Source organism: Carlito syrichta, unplaced genomic scaffold (assembly GCF_000164805.1).
Source record: "Carlito syrichta isolate Samal-C Ts95f unplaced genomic scaffold, Tarsius_syrichta-2.0.1 Scaffold173424, whole genome shotgun sequence".
In the NCBI taxonomy this organism is placed as follows: domain Eukaryota; kingdom Metazoa; phylum Chordata; class Mammalia; order Primates; family Tarsiidae; genus Carlito; species Carlito syrichta.
The window spans coordinates 354,096-375,008 of NW_007117520.1; the positions used below are offsets into that span (position 1 = coordinate 354,096).

The 20,913-nt window shown below is 43.4% G+C and overlaps 1 protein-coding gene across 1 annotated transcript in view; it reads left to right on the forward strand.

Annotated features, from left to right (window-relative positions):
• Window positions 1–511: 511 nt before the first annotated feature.
• DUSP27 (dual specificity phosphatase 27 (putative)) overlaps window positions 512–20,913 on the forward strand; it is a 31,409-nt gene continuing 11,007 nt past the window's right edge. The window contains exons 1-3 of the mRNA XM_008051449.2: window positions 512–624; window positions 15,654–15,748; window positions 19,195–19,426. Of these exons, the coding sequence (XP_008049640.1) occupies window positions 515–624; window positions 15,654–15,748; window positions 19,195–19,426 (437 nt within the window). The 5' untranslated portion in view covers window positions 512–514. The remainder of the gene's footprint in view (window positions 625–15,653; window positions 15,749–19,194; window positions 19,427–20,913) is intronic.

Genomic DNA, 20,913 nt, shown 5'->3' on the forward strand with positions numbered 1-20,913 from the left:
TGAGCCAGAGGCCCTGACTCTTGTGGCCTTAGTTAGAGCTACTGAAGAAGGCAGTAGCCCCTCTCTCAGCAGAGACAAAGGGGCACGCATGAATGCAGGTGGGGGGTGTATGCATTTGTGCACCCTGTCATTTCTATAGGAAAATCTTCCTAGTGGAGAATTCTTTGTTTTTCAACCTCTTTAGCTAGAGTTAGGGCAGACTTCTGGTTCCCCTGACAACTTCCTTGCTGGCATCTGCAGAAGGAGTCAAGTTGTCACTTCTTAAATATTGTGACTCTGAGGTGGGCTGTTAACACAACCAGGGTGCGCTTCTTGGGGCCCTGGTAACAGTCACTGGGCCGGGTCTGACTGGGCCTTCCTTTTGGGTCCTTTGCCCATCAAGGTCTTAGCATGTAGTGTCCATCTCATTCCTAGTTCCACTAAGGTGACATCATTGGCACACCCCCAAGCCCCCACAAAACCTCTGAAGCCCAATCCCCTAACTGCCTTTTTCCTCCAAGTCTTACAGACTGCCATGGCGACCAGTGGGGACCCAGAGGAGGAGCAAGTAGTCCCAAGTGAGGAGGATGAAGCCAGCGTGCGGGCAGTACAGGCCCGCTACCTCCGAAGCCCCTCCCCCAGCCAGTAAGTGCGCTGCTCTCCACAGCCCTTAAGCCATGGCAGGGCAGGGATGGGAAGCAGGACGAGCTGGGAGCCCCACTGAAGTTCACGCTTTCAACAAACATTATTGAGTACTTGTATAGGTTGTACTTTCTGGAAGAGGCAAACAGCCTGATGGCAATGTGGCATGGTAGTATGTCTGGGGTCTGGTATGTGGTGGGTTAGCCACGAGGGAAGGGAACAACTTGGGCTCAGAGGGATCACAGGAGGCTACCTGGAGGAGACTGGGCCTGACACTCCAAGGATGAGTAGGAGAGGGACAGGTCTTCCTACAGGGTGTACTTGATTCACTAGTATCAGAGATGGATATGGGGGGCACAGGCATGGACTGTAAGAGCAGGGATCAGGAGAGCAAAAGGCCCATAGAACAGTCCCTAGCACTAAAATAATTTTTTATCCATGATCAAGCCATGTCTTTCAACCTGGGAGATGGAAATGCCTGGGGCAGGTGATAGGGTGAGGGGGAGGGGTAGAGAAACGTGACACAACTTCCTGGAGAGTCTTCCCACTTTGTGGCAAGTAATTTAAAACTTCCTTTTACATTGAAATCCTTGAGGATATATTATGACATAGAGTGATAAATTTGCATGAATTTCTAAGACAAACCATGAGGCACAAAAGAGATGTCATGCTTAATTGCCTGCTAAAACAGTGTTGTGTGTACCTGTACATTATCTTCTGCCAAAAATATGCAGGAGATCTACTTCTAATCATAACTCTGTCACCAAATCGATGGAAAAAATAATTGATTGAGCCTGTGTCTCCTTGTCTGTGAAAAGGGAAGGAAAGACCCAACTAAAGTATCTTAAGGTAACCTTACCTCTAAGTATGTATGATTTTGCTTAACTTCACTTTTTCTCTGTTCTCCGGGGGTCTTGCTGGCTCCTGCTTCTTGGGGTTCAAGAGGCTTCCCCACGGAATTAAGATGGGAGCAAGGGCAGGTGTTCACTACCCATTGGCAGGAGCACTTGCCCAAGTGGAACTCAGAGTTTTCTCCTTTAAAATTCAGCATTATGTGCCTACTTAGAAAACTGTCAGGATTGAGAAATTTCAAATATATCTCTCCCCTCTTCTATACTCCCAGATAAGGCAGAGGTAGCTTTGTGTGTGGTTGAGGCAGGTGATTGTTTTGTGTATTGTTTAGTGTAATGTTAGCTGTTATATCAAAACGGCATTTCTTTCTCGCTCAAATAAGTTCCAAAACAGGTACCTGAGGAGTGATTCAGGAACTGAGGCTCTTTCTATCTTGTGGATGCACCATTTTAAAGTATGACTTCTAAAGTCACTCTGGGTTTGGGCATGGTGGCTCATGTCTGTAATCCTAGCACTTTGGGATGCTAAGGAAGGAAGATCACTTGAGGCCAGGAGTTGGAGACCAGCCTTGGCAACATAGGGGGATCTTGTCTCGCAAAAAAAAAAAAAAAAAAATTAAAAAATTTGCCAGGCATGGTGGGACATGCTTGTAAGTCCCAGCTACTCAGGAGGCCGAGACAGGAGAATAACTTGAGCCCTGGAGTTCAAGGCTACAGTAAGCCATAGTCACGCCACTGCACTCCACCCTAGGTAGTAGAGTGAGACTGTGACTCAAATAAAGTAAAATAAAATAAAATCGAGTATCATCAGTATCAAGGTAAAATGGAGAAAAGCATGGAGAATTTCTCAGATCTTTATGGGATACCTTCTTCATTTCCACCCATATTTTATTGACTGGAACTCAGTAAGTCTCCTTGCAAGGAAGGATAGGAAATAAGGTCCATGAACCTAGAAAAATGTGTTTGTTGATGCACAGCAGTCTCAGCCACAGTGTAGCCCTCTAGTCAGTCAATCCACGTTACCTTTCTTCCCCCTCATAGAACGTGTTTACTGCCTCCCAAGTGAGACCACCCTAAATCCCACTTACCAGCTGCTGCATGTATAGTTCAAAGGCCAAGGTCTCTGTGGGTAGGCATTCTACCCCCCCCCCAGGTCTGAATGCAGCACCATGTGGTCTAATCAGGAGAACTGCCCACAAAGCTCCAATTTTATAAAAGGAGGAGTGGAGTTATATAATGAATGAGCGTGCTTACCCCAGGTGTGGGGAACCGCCTAGATTTGACCTTGATTTGGCTCTCTGAAACACCCTTGTCTGTTGTTCTCTTTAGTCTCTATCTCTACCTTCTGAGTATTCTTCCTTATCTGCTATCTCCCATAGTCACATCTGAAATGGGGTTGGAGACATGTCTCCCTTGAAGGTTGTGTAGTTTTTGTAGACTCTGTCCTGCTCATGGAAACTTGGGGACCCAAGTGTTATTTATAACACCCAAAGGCTTTTTAAAGCTCATGGTTTCTTTGAAAATATGATCCCTTCAAAAACTCAAAACACTTTTGGTCTGTGTATACCAGACAATTCCATGTGTTAGTAACCACACTCAAAGTTCTTCCTTAGGTATAACTTTCAATCAATTACATTTCTTTGTTTCCTTATCTCAGCTTAATGACAATTTTCTTGAGAGGTTATCTGAAAGTGTAAATTTGAGTGGGAAGTCCATGATGCATGTTGTAATTTCTAGTGTAATTGTTAGAAAGTCTTGCAATAGAATGTATAGCTAACAAGCTAATGAGGAAAGTATGAAATAATAAAATATAGCCAGTCCAAAAGAAGAAAAGAAAGAAGAGTAAAAGAATACAGAGATCACATAAGAAATAATAAGAAAACCTTAGGATGGCAGATTTAAGCCCAAATATATATGCAATTACATTAAATGTAAGTAGAGTAAATATTTCAAATAAAAGACAAAGATTGTCAGATTCAATTTTTTAAAAAGCCTACATGCTGTTTGCAAAAGACATACCTTAAAAATAAGGATACTCAAGCCTGTAATTCCAGCACTTTGGGAAGCCGAGGAGAGAAGATTACCTGAGGCCAGGGGTTCGAGACCAGCCTGGACAACTTGGTGAGACCTCGTCTCTACAATAAATCAAAAAGCTAGCTGGGCATGGGGGCACATGCTTGTAGTTCCAGCTACTCAGAAGGCTGAGGCAGAAGGATCACCTGAGCCCAGCAAGTCAAGGCTGAGGTGGCTGTGAGCCTGCCGCAGTACTCCAGCCTAGACAACAGAGTGAGACTCCCACTCAAAACAAAACAAAACAAAACAAAAAAACAAGGATATAAAAAGTTAACAAAGAATAGAAAACTTATACTATGCTGTTTCAGTTGCATAATTTCAAAATTTAGTGACATAAAACAACCATTTTATTATAGTCGTAATCAGGAACTTGGACAAGACATAATGGGACTAGCTGGTCTTTGCTCCAGATGTCTGAGGCCCCAGCTGGAAATATTTGAAAATTGAAGATGATTTTGAAGCTGAAGGTGACTCCTAGAGGCATCTTCACATGTTTGACAGTTCATATTGTGATTCTTCTGGATTCTTGACCAGAATACCTAAGATAGTCTCTCTATGTGGGCCAGTTTGTGTTTTCTCAAAGCACGGTAGCTACATTTCAAGAATTGTATCCAAGAGAATAATACAGAAGTATATTCATATTAATTTTCATGATCCAGCTTCAGAAGTCACACAGTGTCACTTCTACTAGATACTGCTGTCACAAAGTTTCACTAAGTTTCAAGGTGAGGCAACATAGATTCCATCACTCCATCAGAGGAGAATCAGGATGATATTGTAAAGAGAGCAAGTAACATGAGAAACATTGTGGTCATTTTTGGAATATACAAGCTGCCACAAATGGAAACACTAATTGAAATCAAGTAAAGCTATATTGATATCAAACAAAGCAGATTTTAAAGTAAGCATTACTAGAAACAAAGAACATTCAATAATGATCAAAGGTTAAATTCACCAGGAAGACATACTAATTTTAAATTTCTATGTCTAATAACATAGCCTCAAAATATACCAAGCAAAAAATTGACAGAACTGAATGAAAAATTAAAATCCTCAATTTTAGTCAATTGTGTATACACACACACACACACACACACACACACACATTAAAAATCTCAGCAACTGATAGAATGAGGCAAAAATTATTAAGAACATAGGAAGCTTGAACAAAACAAAAAACAAAATAAACCTAATTGGCATTTATTGGATATGTGCCCAGCTGCACTCTTATCATATTCTTATCATGGAACATTTGCCAAAATAGATCAAACACTGGGCCACATATATATCAACAAACTTTTAATGACTGAAATCACACAGAACAGGCTATCTAACCATAGGAGAATAAAGGTAGAAATCAATTTTAAGACATAGGAATTCAAATTAAAACCACAATTCAGTATTACTTATGCTTGCCAGAATATCTAAAATTAGAGACTAACAATAGCAAATATTAACGAAGATGTGAGGCAGTCAGAACTCTCATTCATCGCTGATAAGAGTATAAATTAGTGCCATCATTTGAAACTATTTCACAGTTTTAACTAAAGCTGAATATATGGCAGGCCTCTGACCCAGCAGGCTCACTCCTAGTAAATACTTAACAGAAACAAGTCAATATGTGTGTCAGAAGATATGTACTAGAATGTTTTAGCAGCTAACAGTCATTAAGAATATAGGATGTGTAAACATGATGAACCATCCAACTACAGAAGTCTATATAAAGTCTGGTGTGTGTGTGTGTGTGTGTGTGTGTGTGTGTGTGTGTGTGTGTGTGTGTGTGTGTCTATATCTATCTATATCTATCTATTTATCTATCTGTCTATCTTTCTATCTATCAATATTTCAAATTCTGTTTTCTGTTGCTGTAATGGAATATCCAAGACTGGGTAGTTTATGAAGAAGAGAGCTTTATTTGGCTCACAGTTCTGGAGCTGGAAAGTCCAGGAGCAAGTGGCCACATCTGGCAAGGGTCTCCTGCTGCATCGTAAGATGGCGGGTGACATCCCATGGTAGGAGTACACGTGAGTGAGGACAGCAGGCATGTGCGGGAGAGAACGAACGCCAGCAGCAACCTCCCACAGTAACAACCTGCCCTCACGGCAACTAACCAGTCCCCCAAGAGCAAGAACTCACTCCCGCAAGAAAGGCATTAATCTCTCTGAACAACATAATCGCCTCTTACGGGCACCGCTTTCCAATACCACCACAATGGAGACCAAGTCTCCATGTGAGTTTTGGTGGGGAGGAACCATATTTGAACCACAGTACTGCCGTAGGGAATATTTTATTAACTGCCTATCACTTCTCAGATTATTGGTTGGGGAAGGCAAACAGTGAGTATGTCACAAAGTAGTGGGAGGTGGAGAGTCACTGGAAGAGAAGGGAGGAGGCAGGAAAGACCAATTCTGCTGGTTTCATGGTTTTACAGTGCGTCAGCCTGCCACAGGACAAAACCATTTATTAGTAAGGAAGTTTTAAAGGCATTCAATCCTTAGCCCTTCCAGGAACCAGTTGCCCTTCCCAGGCAAAAGCAGAAAGACCCAGCTACATGTAGAATGGGCTGAACTTCCTTAAAGCATGGTCTCACATCCACAGCAAATTTTATCCAGGTTCTCAGTGACTGCTGCTGAATCCTATTGATTTTGATGCCCTTCTTGGTTTGTGTATACTACTTAGCAACTGGTTTCTAGAAGCTGATCCCAAATCACCTAGCCCTTTTCAGAAGTTGTCAAGGAAGGCAAACTCGTGGTGACACTTCATGGGTTATCTCTTCCCACAATGTCATCATAAAATATGAAGTATAAACTATTACAACTGCACTGGCTTCTGAGCTATCATTCAATCAATTCCACTATATTACACAGAATCAGGCCTACTTCGTTACAGAGGAGTGACTCTACAGAGTTTCTTAAAATTAAGAGACAGCCCACATACCTGGAGAAAATATTTACAAATTACATATCTGTTAATGAATTTGTATCTTGAACAAATTATAATAAACTCTCAAAACTCAACAATAAGGAAACAAACAAATCAATTAAAATGGTAAAAAGATATATGGATGACAAAAAAGCATATGAAAAGATGATCAAAATCTTTAGTGATTAGAAACATGCAAATTAAAATCACAATGAGTTACCATTACATACCTGTTGGAATATCTAAAATTCAAAAGACTAAACATACCAAATGTTGGTGAGTGGAGAACTTGGAACAATCCTATACAGCTGGAGAGAATGTAAAATGGTACAGCTATTTTACAGTCTGTCAGTTTCTTATAAAGTTAAACATGCACCTAACTAAGCATACACACCTATACCTGTATGATCTGGTCATTCTATTTCTAGGTATCTTCCCAAGAGAAATAAAAGCCTATGTCAATGCAAATACTTGTCCATAAATGTTCATGGTAGTTTTATTTTTTTTTTAATTTAATTTAATTTTATTTTATTTTAGATGGAGTTTTGCTATGTTACCCAGGTTGGTCTTGAACTTCTGTCCTTAAGTAATCCTCTAGCCTCTGCTTCCCAAAGCACTGGGATTATAAGCATAAACCACCATGCCAGGTCTTGGCAACTTTATCTGTAATTGCCAAGATACTAAAAACAACCCAAATTTCTATCAACAAGTGGATGGATAAACACACTGTGGTGTATAAATACACTGTATAAATACACAGGAATACCACACAGCAATACAAAGAAGTGAACTGTTGATTCATACAACATGAATGAATCTCAAAATAATTATGCTGAGTGACAGCAGTCCAACAAAAAAGAGTGCATACTATATGACCCCATTTATATAAAATTCTAGAAAATGCCAGCAAATCTCTGCAGTCATGGAAAGCAGACCCATGGTTGCCTGGGGAACATGGGGCAGGGCAGGGATGGTGGGGCTTACAAAGGAAGGGGCTTGAGGAAGCACTGTGGGATGATGGGTAAGTTCCCAATCTTGACTGTGGTGCTGGTCTCACAGATGTACACGTGTCAAACCTTACCAATCTGCATATTTTAAACACGTGAAGTTTGTAAATCAGTTATACCTCAAATAAAGCTGTGTTTTGAGAAAAGTCATGGAAAGATAAATAAAGCCCTCTGTTGGGTGCTGTGGAAAGAACCTGAGTGGTGTAGTTGAGACCAAAATTAAGATCTGCTCTCCTTTTATTAGATGAGAGCTTGCACACGTTACTTAATCATCAAACTGGAATATTAGTTTTACCAGTGGGAGAGAACAAATAATATATATAAAGGCATATTAGGTATTTGACAAATGGTGGTTCTTTTTCTTTTCCTTCCAGAAAAAGATATCTAACAATTTTTTTTTTTCAGTAACTCATGATGTTGAGAAATTTTTATTCAATCAGAGTCTCACATGTGCTGGCTACAATATCACGTTCCTCTCATTCTTCCATAAGCAAATACTGTGCTGTAAGCAACAGATCATCACTTATTGCTATTGGTTCCCAACCTGGAGGTCCTCCTTGTACTTGAGAAGTGCCTGAAATTCCATCCTTCTTATTTTATCTCTTTAGCTAAATGTTTGAGTTTTTTTAAAGTTAAATTAAGCACCTAGTCAGCAAATACCACACTAGTGAACTCTAGTTTTTATACTAGTTTTCTATGGCCTCTAACAAATTACTGCCAACTGGGTGGCTTAAAACAACATAAATTTAGCCTTTTGCAGTTTGAGAGGCCAGAATTCCAAAATCAAGATAGTGACTGAGCCACGCTCCCTCTGAAGACCCTAAGACCTCATCCTGGTCTCTTCCTAGCTCCTGTTAGCTATGGGCATTTTTTGTCTGTAGCAGCCTAACTCCAGTCTCTGTCCCCTCCTTCAAATGGCCTTCTGCTCTGTCTTCTCCCTTTTCCTTATAAGGACGCTAGTATTGACTTTAGAGCCTACCCTAATCCCGGTTGATCTCATCCCAAGAGCTTTAACTTCATTACTCCTACGTTGATTCTTTTTGCAAAAAAGATTACCTTCACAAGTTCTGGAGAGACATGTCTTTTGGGAGGTCCACCAGGCAGACATAACTGTGCCCTTTCCTACAGAACTAAGACGGGACTTGCAAAATCTCACCCAGTGCTTCAAACAGCCACTACCAACTGGCCAAAGTTAGTTCAGAGATGCAGCCTGCTTGCTGTCCAGGCAGGGGGTCTTAGCATTTCAAGTCTGGTCAGTAAATCTCATCCTAGGGTGAATTAAGAACTTGGGAAAGGGGTGCAGATTGTGAACAGGGGTATCAAATCTTCATTTTTGCCTGAGTTAGGCAGTGACCTCAAGCACTTTAAATTCAAAGCTAGCCACTGTGAATCATTCTCTCTGGAAGAAAACCTGCAGTTAGAGATCCATCCATCTCCCAGCCAGGCAAATTTCCCTCGGTAATACAGGAGTTGACACTAAAATTTAAAGCCCCTGTCAGTGGAGTGACCAGGTGGGGACTACTCCATGACCCATAATATTCATCAGCCCTCCCCAGTCACTCAATTAAACACAGCCTAAGAAATAAATATGCTTGTAATGCAAACTCACCTCTGCCTCTATCTCCTCCTCCTTTGCTATTACCAGTTTTTCTTTCCAAATAAAGGAGCAAAAACATGTTCACCCTTCTCTTGTTCCTGATTGGAAGAATGTTTTCTGTTTCCGTTCACATCTTTCTGAGTCAAAATCCTCTTCTTGCTTTGGCCTTTTGTGTCTGAACTTTTTGAGACCTTACAGTTTGTTAGTGCTCCGTGGTGAGTCTGGTCAGCTTCCCCCCATGGTGACATTTCTTCCTCACCCTTGGGTGAAGTTCCTTCACTGCTCTCCTTTCCTTTCCTGAAGTGAGCAGGCATCTGTGTGCTGGCAGTGATGGGTAGGGCAGAAGACGGGTGTGAGGTGGTTTTCATGTGTTCTCATTGTGTTTCCTTGAGAAGCAGCTCCTCCTGGCCACCCTTTTCTCTTTCACATTTCTTTTTCTGTGAAGATTTCTCCACCTCGGCTCTTTCACTAAACCTGCTGGAAGCAGCTTGCTAAAAATCGATTTCCTTTAGTTTACTGACTTCTCTCCTTCCTTAGAGCCTGAACTTTGCCTGTGTGTGGTCGCTTTCTCTGAAGTGACTGAACATTTAGAGCTCAGAAACCTGGTCCTTTTTTGCAGAAGCCAAATCAAGAAAGACTCACGCCTAGGCCTCTGCCTCCATTTCATTTCCAAGGGACTCCTTGACAGGAAGCGATCAGCTGCAGGGGGTCTGGGTTGAATGACCCCAATCCCACACCATTCTGTGTCTGAACAGCAATGGCTTTCAAACTTTGCAGACTTTAGTCTGAAGTAGAACATACCGTTTACATCTCAACCCAGAGATGTACACAGGTATGTACACATTTTTTTAAGTTTTACAAAACTACACTTATCCTTACAATGGATGGTGCTACTCTCTCCCTCCCTCCTTCCCTCTCTTCCTCCCTCCCTTCCTCCAGTCTTTCCTCTTTCTTTTTCCTCCCTCCCTCCTTCCTTCTTTCCTTCCTTCTTTCTCTTCCTCCTTCCCTCCCTTCACCTCTCTCCCCATCTCCTCCCCTCCCCTTCCCTTTTCTCTTCCCCTTCCCTATTCCCTTCCTTCCTCTCTTCCTTCTTTCTTCTTTTCTTCCTCCTTTCCCAGAGACTGGAGCAACCCATTGAATTGACTGTATGCTACATTAATTGACCACAGTCTGAAATTCTGAAAAGTGTAAGTTTAGAGCAAGCCGTACCAGCTCCTGCTCTGGGTGAGGAAGTCCATCAAACTCCCTTTTATTGTTTCTCTTTCAATTCACCCTCAAGGCTTTTTAGTGCCTGCTTCCTGATCCTATGATGAGGTATGTATTGATCCTAGATCCTCTTTTTCCCTGCTCCTCTTTCTTGAACAGCCAGCCCTTGCTGCTTACTAATCAGAGGCGAGTGTCATCTCATTTCATCTCAGGTATGCCTGTTGGGGCGCAGACACAGTCATAAATCAAAACCTCTCAGGCCGCCATCTCACTAACCTTGCAGATATAAACAGGGCCGGATGCTCAGGTCTCTCCCTTCTTCTCCTTTCTTTCTCTGCAATCCTGCTTCTCTGTGGAAAGCAAGCATCCTTTTAGGTCTTACGCATTTCCTTCTTTATTAGTCTGAATAAAACGTATCTGTGGTCAACAGTTTTATGACTATTAGGTTTGCATCTTCCCCCATGGCAGTTGACTCATAACAGCATCTGTGATCTACACTCCACATTCCACACTGGATAATATTGAGCGAAGTTTACTCTTTTTTTTTTTTTAAGCATCAGCAACCAAAGACAGAAACACCGTGAGGCAGGGAAGGAAATCTGTTCTTAACCCCTCCCTTTCTCAATTATAAAGCTGCCAACTTTACAAGAGTGCTCTGGGTGGGGTCTTGCAGTTTCTCCGATTTCAAATTCATTAACTAAATTTCAATCTTTACCACACACAAGAAAGATAGTTCCTAGTCATTTCTGTTTTCAAATTTTGATTTCAAATTCTTCCCTGTCAAATCCATAGCCTAACAGTGAAGGTATATTCAGAACAGCTTTCCGGTCCCCAGTATTTGCCACTAAAACCCAAATCCTCACAATTTAAAGCCAACATTGAATAAGGAAAACGTCTCTTAAAACTAAATCCTCACAGGTTGAGTCAACTTTGTTTAGGGAAGATGCATGATCAAGGGTTCCCAGAAAGAATATCCCACACCGGAATCCCAGCAACCCCACCTGCTGAGTTCCTGTGGGGCCTTTCTACACATCTGACAGGTGAGGGTGCCTGTCTGTGTCAGTGATTTGGAAGCCTCCTCAGAATGCAGAGCCCTGGAGGCCCACAAAGGAGCAAAGAAAACCCATCATGTGGGGGAAATGAGGGGCTATGCTGGGAGGAAGGCCTGAGGCTCCCCACAGCAAGACAGTAATTCTCAGTATGGATGAGTTCCATTTTGTTTTGCATCAAACTCCATTTTGCATAACACTGACCCTTAATTTAAAAAATTATTTATATTTTGTTAAAAGAATATAAATAATATTATCGAAAAATAAGATAATAAAACTTCCTTAACACATATTGTTGAATTAGAAAATGTGACTTACATTTATATAAAATTTGAAGCTCTGACTCTAGCTTTATGAAGTATTAATATTTAAAGCCAAGACTTTCCTGAACCCTGGACTCAGGATGTCCATGAGGTCTGACACAGAGGCAGGGGTCGCTCTTCCATATTGGCGTTATTTTGTCATCGCTTCCCATCTGCAGCATATTTGGGTCAGTCACTAATATTCATTGAGTTCTCTATCACTATTAGGGACAGGAGGGACTTAGCATTTGCTAAAACTCACTTCTCAGCCCCTGTAATAGCAATGTTCCTATTATCTATTGGTACTTAACAAAATACTCCAAAATGTAATGAACAAAGACAATAATTATATTTTTCTCCCCTATCTGTGGGTCAGAAATGTGGACAGGACTTGACTGCGCAAACTTACCTGTTTCATGTGGCACCAGCTGATGGGCTGGAGGGTCCACCACTAAGATGCTCATTTATGTGGTTTGGCTGTTGGCTGGGGCTCACCATTGGCCTTCCAACTTGGTGGTCTGGGGGTAGTCGACCTTCTTATATGCCAGCTTAGGACCCCCAGAGAGAGTGCCAAGGCCCAGAGAGGAAAAGTATCCCTCAAGATCTGGGCTCAGAGACTGGTCTAGTCTCACTTCTATCATATTCTACTGGTCAGAGCAGTCACAGAGACCACCCAGATTTAAGGGAAGTGGACACAGACCCCTACTGTATGCAAGCAGTATCACAGATCTGGGGTCACCTTTAATCTACCATAAGAAAAAGTTGCTAGTTGTTAACATAAGCCTCAGAGATTATGTACATCTTGACTGGAAGGGCAGAGAGTAGGCATGGACAGGACACAGCTAAGACCCTGGTTTTGCTTTGGGGCTTGCTACTGGTGTCCCAGTAAAATGATTAGCATAAGCCTTGTTTGCTGATTGTTGTAACTGCCGCATTCCTTTAAGGATAGTGCTACTGAGGACAAATTCAGTTAGTGAGTCAGAAAATATCTAGTAAGCATTTATGCTGTGCCAGATGTTATGCTAGGTTCTGGGAAAACAACAGTCCACAAAATACCCAGCCACAGTCCCTGCCCTTATAGTGGGTATTATCTAGCATAGGACACAAATATTTATCAAATGATTTCATAAATAAGTGTAAAACTGCATCTGATATTTGTGGCATAGAAAAAGAGGCATGTAATGCAAGATCAAGGAACACTTCCCTGGTAAAATAATGACTGAGCTGAAATCTGGAAAATGAGGGCGTGGAGGAGGACTGAGCATTGGGTTGCAGAAATGGACTTCTGCGAAGACCCTGGACAGGAGGGAACCTGGTGAGAATAATAGCCAAAAGAAGACCAGTGTACCAGAAAAGAGTAACGAGAGAGTACAAACTCAGGCCAGAGAGGCGGAAGGGACCAGGGACTGCAGGGACTTGGAGACCATCAGGTGTGAGCCCAAGTGGTACGTGGACACCTTGCCCAGCCCTAGCATATTCCATCCATTCATCTACTAGCCATTTGTTCATCCACCTACCCATCTGTCTGTGTACCATTCACTCATTCGGTCAGCAGACCCTGACTGATCACCTTCCATGTGTTAGAGACACAGGAGTAAATAAGAACACCCAATTTGTAGGCCCTTTATAGAGTCTCTGTCACCCCCACCATAGGTTCTAGTCTTTATTACCTCTACCAAGCAAGGAGACTCAAAAGACCTCTCTAGTTTTTAACATCCAATAATTGTTTCCTACAAACCTCACTCTGAATCTACCCTCACTCCCTAGTCATACTTATTGGAAAATGTACCTTCTGATCACAGTAGTACTTGGTCTATGATGAGAATGAGTCAATACAACTGCCATCAGAAAACTATTATCTTCTCCAAGTGATGGGGTCTCTAAAGACCTCTCTAGTTTTGACATCCAAGACTAGTTGGAATTGAATTAAACTGAACTGATGAACAGAACAATTCCCTTGTAGAAAGTATCCACATCAACGTCCACCTTGGGAGAATGATGTGCTCAGTGCCAGCAAGGACATGGAGAAAGAAACACACTGGCCAGGAGAAAGGAGTAGCCTGTGACTCTATCTAGGACGTGGCCAGACCTGCCTATGCCAGCCTCTAGTGAACAAATATCACCCTCAATCCACCCTCAAACTCCCCAGTCATGCTTGTTTGAAAATGTATCTTCTAGCCACAGGAGTACTTGGTGCTAGGATGGGAATGAGCTGACACAACCACTGTCAGAAAACTTTCAGAAACTGTGGAAGATGATGCTACCTCGTGCTGTCCCTTAAGTTGCTTGGGTGGGTCTGGCCATGTCCTGGATAGAGTCACAGCCTACTTCTTTCTCCTGGCTAGGGCGTTTCTTTCTCCATGACCATGCTGGCACTAAGCTCACCATCTTCCCAAGGGTAGACACTGGTGTTTGGGACCTACTAAAAGAGAGTTGTTCTGCTCAGCAATTCAATGTAATTCTGATTTATCTTAGCTCAAGTTAGCTATGCTCAGTTCAACTGAACCCAGCTCAACACAACTTCATTCAACTCAACTCATCCATCCACCCACCCCTCCATCCATGCTTTCAACAAGTATTTCTTAAGTACTTTTCTGATCAAAGTCTACACTGGGCCTGGGAATCCATCTGGCGTTGCTTCCACCAATACACTCACTTCTCTGTACAAATCTAAACAGTATAGGTGTGTTGTGGAGGGAACACTGGACTCAGAGCAGGACTGCCCTAATTTGCATTCTGCCCTGCCGTTTATTTACTGCCTGGGGCAATTTTCTTAACCTTTCTGGTCACCTCAGTCCATAGTTTTCTCATCTATAAAGCAGGAATAATAATAATACCTACTTTGTGTAGTGGGGGGGAGGGGTTGTCAGGATTAAATTCATAGGTCCTCACAATGGTATCCATCAAATCTCCCCACTTTTTTAACCCCTCTGGAGTTAAAGAAAAAGAAGGACCCAGGGCTCACCACAACACTTGGAAAGTGGGAGAACTGGCTAGGGAGGTATTTGCTAGTGAACCATGGTGTAGTTCCACACTCACCCTATAGTATGCTTCAAGCCCTTGTCTCTGTTCTGGACTCTTCATGTTCCTCAAGGGTCCCTTTTGACACTTCCACTGAATTCTTGTTGGGAAATTGCCTTGGCATTACCCAAGCTACTTTTTTGCATCTTAGGGCTCAGCCTGCCTCTTGATTTCTTGTGCTCAGTATCAGGACCTGTGTGTTTGAGGCTTTCATTTGGTGCTGTGCAAATGTCCTTCATCACTGGCCCTTTCCCTTACAAGCCGGAAGAAGGAGTAGAGAACAGAAGAAACAGAAGGAAAAGTGGCAGCCTCCACAGCCCAGCAATCCAGCAGAAGCCCGGTAGAGGCACAGTGAGGTGCAGCCTGTAGAGTTGACAGCACAGGAACAGGGGACAAGGGGAAAAAATAAGCAGCAGGACATCCAAAAAAGCAAAGCTACTTCAGAGTGGGTTCCCCTAACCACAGACATGTGCTTCCCTGCACACAGAGACCACCACATCATTCAATATCAGTCCACACACTGTAGACACCAACTCTGGTCTGAAAATAAATAGGAACGTGACCCAGCATTCTGCATTCTCAAGCTCCCTAAACTCGCTTGTTGTTTCCTACTTGGGGCTAAAATCAGATCCAGGTTTCTTTTTATTTGTTTGTTTGTTTTGTTTTTTGTTTGTTTGTTTTGAGTTGGAGTCTTACTTTGTCACCCAGACTGGAGTGCAGCCGCTCCCGGCCACTGCAGCCTCGACCTGCTGGGCTCCGGCGATCCTTCTGCCTCAGTCTTCCAAGTAGCTGGAATTACAGGCGCGTGCCACCATGCCCGGCTAATTTTTGATTTATTGTAGATATGAGGTCTCACCAAGTTGCCCAGGCGGGTCTCGAACCCGCGGGCTCTAGCAATCCAGGCTGAGCCACCGAGCCCGGCTAGATCCAGGTTGCTTGTCTGAAAGACTGCCTTTCGTTCAGATGCTGCAGGATTATCTCACACAAATCTCCTCTTCTCTCAGGTACTCGATGGTCTCAGATGCAGAAACAGAAAGCATCTTTATGGAGCCCATCCACCTCTCCTCAGCCGTGGCCGCCAAGCAGATCATCAATGAAGGTACTGCAATCCGAAGCTGGTGGGAGAGTCCAGGGGTTATCCGGAGGCCCTTGGAAGGGACCATTGGAAGATGTCATGTGCTTCTCAGGTGGTGCCAGTCATACTGAGAGGAGCAGCTCTGAAGAAGGCAGTTCTGCCAACCCCACCTCCTTAACTTTGAAGGGCCAGAGGTGGGCATTATTGTGCACCAAATAGTTCTCTAGTTGACAGCCAGGGAGGCAATGCCAATCTGCCCCTAGAGTAACATGTTCAGTTTCTGGTCACCTCAGAAGCCATGGTAGAGGAATAGACCTGAGAGCCCAAGAAATGGCTAGAAGCATCCAGAGATTTATCTTCAAAGGGATGTCTAGATCTGCACTTTCACCTATCCAGATGGTCTTCAAACTGAAATATGTATGGAGAACGGGGAGAGAAAGGCAGGACAGGCAGCAATGTTAATATTTACCTAGTAAAATTTGGAGCAGATGACATACTAAATTTTATTTAAGGATACTTATCCTGGTTGGATGGATCCTTTCGCTAGTCAATTTTGAGCAAATAGTCTTCCGCAATTTCTTTCTTCCCTTTTCTTTTCCCTTCTCTCTGGATGACCTCTTATACTTCTGGTGGAATGGGGTGGGGTAGGGTGGAGGAAGGCAACATTGCTAATGAAACAGGGTCCAGCTGGCCTTTGGACCTACCTGACGTGCACCACTGGAGACCACCCTTTAGTCTTGAGCACAACACATGCTACTCCTTTTCACTAACTCTGGACCTTTCTCAGTCCCCTGGCCCATTTGGGTCCCCACCAGCATCTCTGGAGGACATCTGGATCTCTTGCACATCTCACAAAGAGCCAGAAATTCAATTTGCCGTCTCTGTGAGTCTCCATCTTCTCAAAGACCCCTCTTTTTTTTTTTTTTCATACCCTACCAGGGTTCTCTGTTATCTTACTACAAGCCAGGACAAGGTCCCCAACCCAGGCAATGTCTTCACCCTAGTTCAATTCTCTCTGAATTGCTCCCAATACCACCCCAACTCTGGAAGGTCTTTTCTTCCTCCTGTGTGGTTGGAAATTTCCCTAACCTTCCATTCTGCCTCATCTCTGCTTTGTGCTTCATTCTATGAGCCACTCTCCAGGCTTTGGTTCTTGATAAGTAAAAGTCCAGCTTTAGGAATTGTGAAAAAAACATTTTTTCTCTTTGAAAGCTCCACTTTCAAGTCTATAGAATGCTACAGACATTCAAAGTCTAGTCTGAAACCAAAAGATGTGCAATGCCTTTTTTTAATCCCAGGTCTTCTCTATTCTCCCCTTCTCTGGGGGCTTTAAGCCTCCATTTCATTAGCTTTAGTGGTTGAAGGGCTGTGGGGAGAGAGAAAAAAAAAAACAATACATTAGAGAGAAAGGAAAAACGTACCAGGTGATATTTCAAAACATCACCTTGCTCACTAGAGATTACAGGGGTAAAAATGTCTGTTGAAGAACCCTCCGTTTTCATGAAAGTCTGCCCAGGCCATACTTCTGAGAGAGTGCAGGGGAGAAAGGTGTGGGCTTTGCTTTCTTCCGGAGAAGTGTCAGGTGATAGAAATAAAAAGGCAGAATTGATGCAGGGAAGAGGGTGAACTCTAAAGGGACTGAGGTGTGAACCAGAGACCTCAGAAAGTGGGAGTTGCCAGTGGGGGAGAGTCTGGGACATTCGATTTTAAACTGAAAAGAGAAGAAATCTCAACAACAACCTGCTCCATAAACAGCCGAGAACAATATTGTATATTTTAATGAGGCTTTGGGAGTTCTATTTTTGACATGTAGTACAGCAAAGACATCTAAGTAGAGCAAGGAAGGAGAGGGGCTTTTGCATTTTCTCTGTAAGACCCCAGGAGAGCCAGCAGAGAAAACTGGGTGGTGGAGAAAATAGGAACACTTCATCTATTTTTAAACAAAATAGAATTCTGGGATTGCAGGGGTTTTCTTCTTTCTGCTTTTGAAACGGAGATCAGAGAACATTTAAAGCTGAGACCTGATGCAGGGAAGTAGGGGCCCATCAGGGGGTTTACAGGAAAGAGAGAAGGGAAATGGAATCCTGGGCCCAGGCAGACACCAGGACTCCAGGCTGTGCAGTCCCTGAGCAGCAAGCCCGGCTTACAGACTGTTAGGAGGCGGTTCCTCCCGTGTGCGCTGGTCTCTCCCTACAGCCCTCTGCCCCGGGACTGCCCATAAAGGAAGGAGAGAGTGCCTGCAAGAGACTATGGTCAACACAGTGGACACACTTTTCAGGTTCCCCCCATACATACTTTCTCTCTGTTCAGTATTTTTGGCTACCAAATAAGAGAAAAGGTTTTGCTCGCTCTTTTCTTATCTACCTTCTTAGAAAGGGAAAGCATACTATGTTTCCCAAATTTTGATAAATTGTGAGCAAATATATTATCAGAAGAAGATAAAGGTTTACCCTGGATGTGGATGAGTTGGGATCTGAGTTCATTTAGAACTGGAGCTTTTCTGACCTCTTGTCAGAAAGGCCCTGAGTCCTGCGTTGAAACTGGAACATGAGAGCTCATGACAGCCCTTTGCCGCCAGACTGAGGTCTGGGAGTCTGAGAGTCACAGGTGCTTACATGCTTGTGTGTGAGAGCAGACAATAAATGAAAGAAAATAGGTTAAATGTGTATGAGGAGGTCATATTGAATAAGTGACTGCTGAAAGTTTTACTTTTCCTGGGGTGTTTACATTTCATGTATAAAGGACTCAAGCTAACAGAGTAAATTATTTTAGGAATAAACACTACTTCTGCATTTGGTAAATACTTCTAGCATCCACTCTAGATGGACTCTGTGGGAGTTACAAGCATGAAACAGACATACACCTAGTGCTTAAGGACCTCAGTCTAAAGAATCATCATGGCCAGGCACAGTAGCTCATGCCTGTAATTCCAGTACTTTGGGAGGTCTAGGTAGGAGGATCACTTGAGGCCAGGAGATCGAGACCAGCCTAGACAACATAGCGAGACCTTGTCGCTACAAATAATAATAATAATAAATTAGCTAGGAGTGGTGGCATATACCTATAATCCCAGCTACTTGGGAGGCTAATCCCAAACCTAAACCTAGGAGGTCGAAGCTGCTGTAAGATGTGATTGTGTCACTGTACTTCAGTCTGGGTTGACAGAGTGAGCCCCAACTCAAAATAAATAAAGAGCATCAGCCAGCTTCAGAGAAGCATGGGAAGGAGCAAGGGAAATGGCTTCCCCTTCACCCACCTATACTCTACAGTCCTACTGCTGACCCTGACTACAGTGTCCAGGCCAATGCAGCAGGCCCCTCAGATCCCATCAAGTTCTTCCTGGCAGATCCTGCTGGCATTCAGTCCCTGCCAAGGCCTGGCAGCAAACTGGCCAAGAGCAGTTTCTCCCAAGAGACAGGGAAAGCCATGGTATTTCCTACTCTGATGAGAATGTGGCCTGTCCTCTCTAGAACTCAAGCCACGGGGGGTCAGAGCTGACACAGAGTGTCCAGGCATGCTGGAGTCTGCCGAGCAGCTGCTGGTGGAAGACCTGTACAACCGTGTCAGAGAGAAGATGGATGACACCAGCTTGTACAACACCCCCTGCGTCCTGGACTTACAGCGGGCGCTGGTGCAGGACCGCCAAGAGACCCCATGGAATGAAGTGGATGAGGTCTGGCCCAATGTCTTCATAGCTGAGAAGTGAGTCTGATGGTGGGAGTCATGGCCCTTTGTCCCAGCCCTTTGGTTAGTGCCTGAAACAGGTGAAACTCTCCCAGGTTTTGTCCGAGGTCCATCCAGCACACAGAGGCTGCCTGACCACCAACCCTGCCCTGGCCTTAGAGAAAACCCCTCCACTCCATCTGCACAGAGAGCTCCTCAAGTAAAATGCTGGTGTGACTGCTTATCCTCCACCCTCCTGCCAGGGCTGTCTGTCAGAGCCTTGTCCCTCGAGGAGGCCTTCTCTGGGCCTCCCTTCCTGCCAGAGTCTTGCCAACTCCAGCATCTCATGACATCTGTAACAACCACAGAATGGGACACTAGGAACCATTGACAATATTGATATGTATATGTATTTACCAACATATGAAAATGTTCACATACAGATTGATGCTAATTGAGTAATAAATGGTGGATATGGAACAACAATTAGAAAGAAATGTGGCAAAACAACAATATTTCTCTCTGAGAAATGTTCTTACAAGTGGTTTTTATTTTCTGTTTTAGATTTATTTTGAATTGTACAGGTTTTCTAGAGTAGGTAGTTCTTGTTCTTATACGCAGAAAACTGTTATTTGTATTTATTTTTTAAAGATGTGGGGTACAATTAGGCACATAAGTGGTCATTCTACAGCTAAAGTTTGGGCCTCCCCTTGGTCCCCACTTCACTTGGTTTAAAGTTGGGTAGCCTTATTGATGTTATGTGTCCCCACCTCCCCTGGCAGTGTCCCACTACTGCCAATCCCTTTCTTATAGTATTATGATAAATGTTCAGGGTCTGCTTATGAGTGAGTACGTGTGGTAATCAGATCTTTGTTTCTGTGATAGATCACTGAGTACGATAGACTCTAAATCCATCCAAGTTGCTGTGAAATCCATAATTTTGTTTTTCATGATGGTTGCGTAATATCCCATCATGTATATGTACATTTTCTTTATCCAGTCCACTTTCGATGGGCAGCATAGTTGGTTCCATGTCTTTGCTATTGTGAATAATGCTGCAATAAACATGCGTGTGTGGGTATCTTTTTTATAGAGTGATTTGAGTTCCTCTGGATATATTACCAGAATGGCGATTGCCGGGTGATATGGAAGGTCGATTTTTAGATCTTTTAGAAATTGCCACACTAGAAAACTGTTATTTTTTTTAAAAAACTTTTTAAAAACTTATTTGAGGCCGGGCTCGGTAGCTCAGCCTATAATCCCACCGCTTTGGGAGGCTGAGGTGAGTGAACTGCCTGAGCCCGCGGGTTCGAGACTTGCCTGGGCAACTTGGCGAGCCCTCATCTCTACAATAAATCAAAAAATTAGCCGGGCGTGGTAGCGCGCCCCTGTAGTTCCAGCTACTTGGAAGGCTGAGGTAGAAGGATTGCTGGAGCCCAGCAGGTCGAGGCTGCGGTGGCTGGGAGCGGCCACTGCATGCCAGTCTGGGCAACAGAGTGAGACTCCAACTAAAAAAAAAACCTTAT